The 9814-nt window shown below is 33.0% G+C and overlaps 2 protein-coding genes across 2 annotated transcripts; one reads left to right on the forward strand and one right to left on the reverse strand.

Moving 5' to 3' along the window:
* Window positions 1–2208: 2208 nt before the first annotated feature.
* LOC105121378 (14 kDa proline-rich protein DC2.15) lies at window positions 2209–2889 on the reverse strand. The gene has a single exon (XM_011019989.1). The coding sequence runs from the start codon at window positions 2807–2809 to the stop codon at window positions 2414–2416; it is 396 nt and encodes a 131-aa protein (XP_011018291.1). The 5' UTR covers window positions 2810–2889; the 3' UTR covers window positions 2209–2413.
* A 3509-nt stretch (window positions 2890–6398) lies between these two features.
* LOC105121379 (14 kDa proline-rich protein DC2.15) lies at window positions 6399–7218 on the forward strand. Its single transcript, XM_011019990.1, has one exon. The coding sequence runs from the start codon at window positions 6506–6508 to the stop codon at window positions 6926–6928; it is 423 nt and encodes a 140-aa protein (XP_011018292.1). The 5' UTR covers window positions 6399–6505; the 3' UTR covers window positions 6929–7218.
* The last annotated feature ends 2596 nt before the right edge of the window (window positions 7219–9814 follow it).

Below are 9814 nucleotides of genomic sequence, written 5' to 3' on the forward strand. Positions count from 1 at the left end.
TATTATTATTATTATTATTATTATTATTTTATTATTATTATTGTTGTTGTTGTTATTGTTATTGTTATTGTTGTTGTATTATTGTTATTTATAATTTGTAAAAATAACCTCCTTGTGGTTCGACCCCGGTCTTGCCGGGTTATTTATTACTTCGACACTCCTACACTTGGGAGAAGACATCAACCTTTTAGTCATGTCAACCATTAAGAGTGCTCTTGCTTTGTTTTACTCATGAAATCTTCACTTATAATTAAGTAACTTAATATTTTGTTTATGTTGATCTTATATTGCTTTTTTCTCTAATTTAAGGCTATAACACTCATCTTTGAGCAACCTAAAAATAACTTTTTTATTCTTAATTACATGTTTAACTTCCTTTCTTAGCTCTTTTTTTTTTTCATTATTAATCAACTTCCACTCAATTTCAATATCATATTTGTTTCGATCAAGAAGTAGATTTCTTTTCTCATTAGCATTAATATCACCACACTTGACAAAATCTTGATAAAATTTATTTAAATAAAAAAAGACAGATTTATCTCCACTAATATAATTGCTATACTCAGTATCTAAATACCATAAATATTTGTGATTTTTCTTATTTATATTACAAGCCATCAATAAAGACGTTTCCTCTTTATTCTTTATAAAATTAGATTTTCTACCACCATTTTTATTCAAATTTGTGTGACATTCAAATTTGTAATGTCCATATCTATGACATTGAAAGCATTTAACTCTTGATTTGTCCATTAACTTTGGCATATAAAATATTGAATGATAATAATCATATTATTTTTTTTTTATTTTTGAGAATTAAAAAACTGATTATCTTTATATTTATAACATGGTGAAAATTTACCATTATTGTTTTTTGTGTTCCTTCCTTTTCATCTTACGCCTTTTTGTGAGGTACAAAAATTATTATTAGATAAAACTTGTAAAACTTGCTCCTCCTTGTCTTATCTATTCAATTTTTGCTCATTAATTAACAATGAGCTTTGCAATTAATCAATATCCTTACCTTCCTTTATTGAACAAACAATAAAATTGAATTTTGGCATCAATGATTAAGGGTTTTCTTAATGAAGGTTATATCCTTTATTTTATTGTCATGGATTTACATCTTGTTAACAATTGTCATTGTTTATGAAAAATAGTTTATGACTGACTGTTCTATATTCATCCTAAGTAATTCAAATTCTATTCAAGGTGCTTGAAGTTATTAATTTTCCTTTTGCTCTAGTTGTTTCCGGGTGCTTCTTTCTCATTAAATCCTAAATACACTTAGAGATTCCCTTCCAAAGAATGGTTTTCAAGATTGATAAGTCAATTAATTAGAAAAAAATAATTATTTACCTTAAAATCTTTTAATTGTTGTGCTTCTATCTCTGTTATATGCATATCTGTTATTGTTGATCTGGATGATGTGGATAATAGTTGAAGTATTTCTTGAAAAACAATTTGCTAATACTCTTTTAATCATTTTTTTTTCATTAACACATACTTCAATGATCCTAACAACCATCAAAGAATGGAATGGCCGGTTGAACACAATAACCGATAGCCTTATAATTAGTTATAACATGCCACACGGGTATGAAATAGATGAAGTTTAGGTAGATTGTTCGAAACTACAAACGAGGAGCTTGCGTAGTCGGTAAAATTTCTCAAGTGATTTGGCCTCAAAATGCTGCTTATAACCAAATAAATTTCACTATTTTAACCAAAGAAAAGGAACTAACAAGTTCTGTCCGATTGCCTTTCACACACACACGCACAAATGGGCGTCATACTTGCAATGTAATAACTTCAACTCCGGCGCATATATAGAATTTTTTCTTCTTTATAAAAAATGTGAATTGCAATATGGATTAAATTAATCAAATTTGCATGGCAGGTTGCCTATATACAATACAGAGACTAATTAGTCCAAGGTTTATAAACAATTAGAAAAAAGATTTAAGTTTATACAGTTAAAGAATGCTAAAAACTCAAATACAAATAACACATTGTCATAGACTTAAACCTATCAGATTTCATATAAAAATCAATTGATGAATACAAAAACATTTATCTTATAAAGCAATTTTTGATACCTCATCTAATAAATGGAGTTATTTGATTTAAATGGTTCTTTGGTGTAATTTTTATGCTGTAATTACATTATATTGTAGTTAAATAAATGAAACTAATCATTGATCATCACATCCAATTGAAAAAAATAAGAAGTTGAATTTATGCTCCGCATGCACGAGGGCCATTCTAATTAAAATGAGAAAATGATTCCAATGAAACATTATCGAACAGTACTTGTCACACAATGAAAACACAAATAACTAGGAAATAATTCCTAGAATAGGAGCACACGCTGCATCAGAAGCAAGGAAAGGCAAGGCAATACAGTGCATGATTAGGCACAAATGAAGTCAGAGGGTAGCTTCTTCCCGCATGTGTTGATAAGCAAGCTTAAGGAGATTGGGATATCAATGTTAATGCCAAGGATGTTAGCTTTGATAGCAGTGCAGAGGCACACGGCTGCTTCAAGATCAACAAGTCCTTGAAGTACTGTGCAACAAGGTGTGTCCGGTGGGCTTCCAACAACCCCACCAATAGCACCATTAAGCAACTTGGCACAGACACCCAGCTTTAGGGCATCTCTAGGGCAGCGATTTCTTGACATAATTGGGTTTGGATTGGGGTTTGGGATAGGCTTAGGCTGAACACAAGTGTTGCACCCACTTGCTAGGGCGAAGAAGAGAAGGTTGAGGAAGAGGAAGAGAACCGCCGATGAACTCTTGGAACCCATCTCCTCAGACTTCACTATATGGAAAGTAGAGACGAAATGCCGTCGGAGTAGCAATTTGCTTATAGTATTGTGGAAGTGCATGAGCGTTTTATAGAGTGGAATGGACTCCTTGGAATGCGTTGCTACAATTGATACGACAAAACAGTACGCATAAAACAAAATGTCGACAACCAGAGAGGAGAGCATGTGAATTGAGCAAGGCTGGCTGTGAATTTAGCTGGCAACGTAAGAGATTCTAAGATTAATACAGGTGGGTTTTTGTCATAATTAGTTTTTTAGGTATTTATTTTTTCATTCCCCGGATCACAAGATTGATTAGTGGCTTGCTTAGGCACCCCGTGAACATAATCCTGCGGCCTCGTGCTAGGGTTTGCGACTCAACAGGTAGATCGTTTTAATTGTACAGAAATCTGGATTTTCCATTTTTATAAATGGGCCAGAGAGAGATACAAAAGATGCAGTTCAGAAGCCCACACAAAGGGAGTTAAGAGAGCACATGAAGCCGAGAACCAGACCACTGGCATCTGACCCAGGAAAAGACTAGAAGGCTCTGACATTAGACCCAGTATATGTGGGTCCATGACGATGGAAAAAATGGCTAGACAACAACACTAGCCCGCAATCACTGAGGAGAGTGACTCAAGAAGAAAATTCAATTTTAATAGGTACTCAATAAATTTTCTCTTCCTTCTCTGATCCCATCTCACTTCTTATGATATATTGATACATAAAATATAAGGAAAAACACAAAAACAATATAGAAGGGCAATCGTGGGTTGAGTGAGGGGTTGGATCTTGGATTTAGATCTTTAATTTCCTAGCATAGCTTTAATTAGCCTCCTAGACACTAAAATTTCTACATGTCCATCATGACCCAAGCTTTTTATAACAAAAAAAAATTAAATTTATTGGATTTGTGATCAAATTAAATTAAAAAAGCTAGTTCAAATATATTTGAAGAATCTTACTTTAGTGTCCCTTTAGTTAAGGGTATTTTAAATAATTTCCAAGCTAATTTTTCTAAAATACTATTTAGATAAATGATATTTGAAGTAAATTACACCTAGCATATCTATAAATAAATAACAAGGCCACAAAATTAAAATAAAATAAAAGGCATATAATACAAAAGATGAGCATAAAAGACAAAAGGGAATAAAAAAGTATAGATTGAAAAACAAGTATAAATACTTGGAAGTTCATTCAAAGAAATTCAACTTTATCAAAAAAGTAAAAGAATAAATATTTCTTTATAAAATCAAATCAAATTAAATTAAGTTAAGATTTTATATAATTAAAGCTTTTATACTGGTATGAAGACTTTTTATCTTCATCAAATTAAATCAAGTCATAATTATACATCACATGAATAAAGCTTTCGAGCTTATATGAATATTTTTTATCTTCATTAAATCAAGTTAATATTTCACACAGTTAAAGCTTTTTTAATTCCTGTAAATATCTTTTCATTTAAAATAAAATTAAAATTTAGCTATCAATTAAAGGATTTTTATAGGTTAAGAGCACCTCAATATTTTTTCTTATAATCAAAGTTATTATTGTAATTTTGATATGAATCTTAGTACATTTTTAATATGTGAAATTCTATGTGTATAGTTACCATAATGAAAGGAAAGGTAATTGTTGGTCAAATAATTTTTTTTTTAATTGAAGAGATTCAATTAAGTCAAAAATTGCTACGTGCATGTTTCACAAAGGATTCTCTAATCAATGATATCCAGGCTATCTAAGACCAGGCAAGAGATCAGACAAAGAACGAGATCCAATGCCAACGACTTTCAAAGCAGCTACCTTTAAGGCTTCTCAACTAGCTAGCGAAACATTGAAAACTGAAATCGTTGAAAAATTCTTCTTGTTTTTTCTTTTTCGAATTTCTGATCAGAGTTATAACGTACCCACGATGTTGTAGATTCAATCAAATAACAAAAATCGTTTTGTTTTGTATTTAGTCTTCTGCACTCGCCCTTGTCAGGAATCTATCGAAGAAGTTAGAATTGCCTTACGGATCAGGCCCTAATTTTCTGTTGGCTAGTGAGTTCACATACATAATATTGACAAATGGCCGTCGACCTGCGCGCTAACAGAGGAGATTAATGCGCAGGCATAAATTCCTAGTATTCTTGTTTTAGCTTCGAATTTCCAAATGTAAATCATTAACGCGTAAGCATTCATCTTCACTAGACAATGATGAAACCAATTAGAATCATATACCGATCTGTGATCAGTGATTAAACCTATAATTAAAATAAGATCATGGATCGGTTGCAAGATTGGATCGATGCTGACTTGGTTAAGAAATCGCAATCAAATTAACACAGGCTAGTGGATCTAAACTGGCTCCACAGGGTATGAATGGAGGGAAGATTAAGAAATCGTAAAAATGGTTGAAGTTGATATTTTCTTCGGCTGTAGCAGACATAATTTCATCAAAATCCGCAGTGGACCCCAGATGGTAGGTTTTAGGGTTGCCCGTGACACTCCATCCAGCAAGCAACTTCCACATGAATCAAATAAGCCAAGACGGAAGTGTGTTTACTTACTACACAATTTATATAAATCCACAAGATCCAAGTTTTATTTTCATAAATAGTACATTCGAAACACTAATTAAAAGGGGAAAAAACCCATAGAAAAATCCAGCTGTGATTGAAATTATGGCTATCCATTATTTGGCGTGTTTAACAAAAACCACAAAAAACAATTTTCTTGAGGTGCTAGGTTTATCTCTGCAAATTTATGCATGGCTTGATTGCAATGGATCTCCTGATATGGATCAGTGGTAGTACTTCCACGGTGAAAGATGAGTTGTGATTAGCATTGTCAGTGTCATTTTAGTTTCCTTGCATGCTTATTTTATTTTTCTCAAGTCTGCTCTTCACCTTGTGAGCTCTATTTTGCACCCTCGTTGTTTTCATAGTGATTCCATACGGCTTGTGAAGAAAAATGGTAAGGGATTAAATTACGAAGTCAATCGTGAAGAAGGAGCGTTTTGAAGGGTGACCATTGGGGAAAGCTTAAGATCATGAAAACCGATTTGTCCTTGGCAGCAGACAGTGTAGGATCTGGCCTAATATAGAAGGGAGGTTACGTAAGAGATATTTAACACCCTCCATGATGAGAATGAAAGTAGAAAAGAATAGCAGTCTTTGAAAAAGGAAGTGAAAATGAATAATTTTCTATTTTAGAAAATCCAACCCTCCACCAACTCTGATATGGGACATATGGCGACTCAACTTTGTTCCATCACGGGACACTCGAACAACCAGAACATCTTTAATTATTCTGTGGATGCACAGGATTAATGAAACCAGAATGACCGAGATTTCGGCTAACTAGATATATCCATGGTAATAATGCTAGGGCCAAGGAACATGGCAATTTGCAAAACCCTAGCTACAGAACAAGCATCCAAGAGTTTGCCTAAAATTCTGCCTGTCTGCTGCCAGCTAATTAAATTCCCAGGATCACACATGGGTGCATGGGCTTCTTCCATTTCTCTTGTTATTTTGTCTCAACATCAAATTAACGGACTGGACCTCCTTGACCTCTATAAAAACCAACTCCTGATTGCACATCCCTTCATCACTACAAGTGCTCTCTTCTATAGCTTCTATTAGCTAGCTAGAAGGCACTGTAACTACTAAATTCAAAGAAAGCGATTAGCGTTTGAGAGAAATGGCTCCCAAAAGAACCACATCTCTTGCTCTCTTCCTTGCATTCAACCTTCTCTTCTTTTCCCTAGCCACTGCTTGTGGAGTTGGTTGCTCCTCTCCTAATCCTAAACCAAAGCGCCCAAACCCGAACCCAAACTCAAACCCAACACCAAGCCCTTCCAGTGGAAGGTGCCCTAAGGATGCACTTAAATTAGGCGTGTGCGCTGACTTGCTCGGTTCATTACTTAACGTCACCATTGGCTCACCCCCAGTAAAACCTTGCTGCAGTGTCATTCAAGGCCTTCTTGATCTCGAGGCTGCTGTTTGTCTTTGCACTGCCATCAAAGCTAACATCTTGGGGATCAACCTTAACATTCCACTTTCCCTAAGCTTGCTTGTCAATGTCTGTGGAAAGAAGGTTCCCAAAGACTTCCAATGTCCTTAAATATATTTATATCTTTCCATCATGGTTTCATTACAGTGTCATTTTGCATGTTCTGAAGTATGATTTTCTATTAAGAATTGTGTGATGTAAGGAAAACAGCTGCTTGTTTTCGCTTGTTACGTGCTTTTCTCTTTTATTCAGTTTCCACGAATAAGTTTAGTTTTCCTTGATGATTTCCAATGTATTCAATATTTTTATACCAAATGAATGTTTCTGTCAGTAGTTGATGGTCGTGATTGAAATGCAATGTTCTCCAATCTTCTGTTAAAATAAACCCTTTAATTTGTCTATTCCTGTTTAAAATCTTTGCGTGGTAAAATCATGTCCCATGCATGTCTACAATTTTGCAATAAAGTATGTATGCCTACACTGGATGCTTCAAAGGATTTAAGTATTTCGATCTTTTATATCATGCATTTATTCTAGCAGCCTTTTGATGTTCTCAATTGGTTTGACATTTAGGATTTTTGACTCCTTCGTTGAAGCTATTTAAGGCAATATATACCATATTACAACTAATAGTTAAGTCTGGGTTCCATTTAAAAATACTTAAATCTTCTGATTGGTAATCCTTTCCTATTTTTTTGTATTATCAAGTATTTTTAAATTATTAGCTAGATGCATGTGGGATAATTTATCCAAGGAAAAAGAAGAATTAAGAAGAGAATATCATTTAATTTAATTGATAATATTTTCAACCAGCCATTGTTAACTTAAGAATCCTCTTGGGTTTGAAACTTACTCATTCTTGTCATTATCTTGTGTTTAACTATTTAATTTTAATTGAAGATAGAGTGAAGATGGTATTGTTTGATCATCAAGGTTCATATTATTTTAAGAAACCATTTTAATTCTAAAATTTTAATTTAAATGAGATTTTAAGAATGATTTTATATTATTTTTCGACAATAATATTAGAAAATATTAAAGACATTTACTTAATGTACCGAACAAATTTATTTTTCATAATTTTAATAATAATTAAGTATAATTCTCTCTATAAAAATACCTTGTTATCTTAGTAAAAACAAAGGTATAATTAATCTGGTAAAAATATGTTTTGAAATTATTAGGAATTAGTAAGGCATCATAAAATTTATTTTATTATTTTTGAAGTTATATATATACAACATTTTAAATTGATCATAGAAATACCCCTCTACCAATGGAGTGCTTCTTTTCCAAAAAGGAATGCGGTCTTTAATTCAAGGTTTACACATGTCATCTCTTATCAACCAAAGAAGAAGAAGAAGAAGAAGACAGCAAATACGAACTAGCTAGTTTAAGCCAAGTCGAAAAATATCGGTGATCATGCCATTAATTTCCTTCGCTTGCAATTAATATTAACAAGAGCTTTCTCAGATCGATGCCTTTGAACATTATTTTTGCATCGATCTAAGCAAAATTCCATAACAGTTGTACCCTTTTCTGTCAAATGAAAGCTAGTGCAGTTCCAAAACGGACATTTAATTTCCCAAAATCGTTCGGTCCAAAACTTTGTGTACACACACACACACACACACAAAGTTTTGGGGTTTTTATTTTCCGGGTGTGAAAGGACTTTTCACTGGATTGTGCCCCGAAAATATATTCAGAAGAAAATTAACACTAACTCAAAGCCACGACAATAATCAAGCTTGGATCGCACTAAGTGGAGACAGCAAGCATGTCTTTATTTTCCAGAACTGTTTCTAATTATTCCTTGGAGCACTTCTACTGCTAGAAGTAGCAGTTAAAGGAGAGTACTGCTCTCTTTAATTAGTTCATTAATTGATCAAGAGCACCAACGCATTCCATAAAAAGTCGATAGCAACTTCAGCCCGTGACTGAGAACTTTGCTTAAGGTAAACGCGTTCCATGGTCACATGCAAAGAGAAAAACAGTTAACATTCCCTTCCCTTTCACTTCCCCGGTGCTCGAAAAGACAAAGATTCCATGTTTTGTTCGATTCAAACTTACCAAAACGCTTAGTTTTCAAGAAGTTAATGATGATATATGGCCGTCCTAAACGTGTTGAATATACATACCCTTGTTTCTGTATGTTTTTGAGGCCTAATGATGCGAAAACGACGTGTCATTTGACCTCCTGTCAAATGTTTGTTTGTTAGTTATAAAATAAACCCAATTAAGGAATCAATAAATTTTGTGTCCTTGATGGCTATTAAGTACACAAGTTTCAATCCCGTGAACAATCCTTTGTGCTTTCCAGCTTTTCATTCTGCATACGAACAACGATGGATAGTTACGCTTTAATTATATTTCAGTTGAAAAAACAAAAACTAGCCTGGATTTTCAGTACATTGGAACTAATTTAGTCACTACCTTTTATTTTAATCTGATTTTGGTCCCTTATCATGTTTTTTTGTTTGGAATGTCATCCTACCATCAATTTGTTCAAGTTGTCTGCACGTGAAATGCACGCTAGCGATCACAGTTTGATATATGTGATTGGTTATTAAGGGTGTGTTTATTTTTTTGGTTTAACATGCCTTTTAATTTGTTATGTTGCATGAGAAATATTAAGTTGATATTTTTTTAATATTTTTGATATATTAATGTAAAAAAAATAATAATTAACTTTTAGAGGTAAAATTAATGATCAATTTGTTAGGGGAAAAGAAAATTAAAAAACTAGGGGTCAAAGTGTAAAATAAGGAGAAAGTCCTTTACCAATTTATTTGGTATGAATTCTTTTTTCTCCCTCATACCATTTCTTCTTTCTCTAGAGTCCCCATATTTTTTATTGTTTCAATTTTGATATGAAAACTCATTTTCTTTATATTTTCATTGCTTAGTTGGGAAGAGAAGAGATAAAATCTTATAAAAATAGTGTGAAGAGAGAAAGTTATTGGTTTACCTATTTCTTGGTGATAAAAATTATTGTTT

Source organism: Populus euphratica, unplaced genomic scaffold (genome assembly GCF_000495115.2).
Source record: "Populus euphratica unplaced genomic scaffold, PopEup_1.0 scaffold25.1, whole genome shotgun sequence".
Lineage (NCBI taxonomy): Eukaryota > Viridiplantae > Streptophyta > Magnoliopsida > Malpighiales > Salicaceae > Populus > Populus euphratica.

Bases quoted from the DNA above. Each gene is read 5' to 3' on its own strand.
- LOC105121378 (XM_011019989.1), bottom strand. From the start codon at position 2,809: ATGGGTTCCAAGAGTTCATCGGCGGTTCTCTTCCTCTTCCTCAACCTT.
- LOC105121379 (XM_011019990.1), top strand. From the start codon at position 6,506: ATGGCTCCCAAAAGAACCACATCTCTTGCTCTCTTCCTTGCATTCAAC.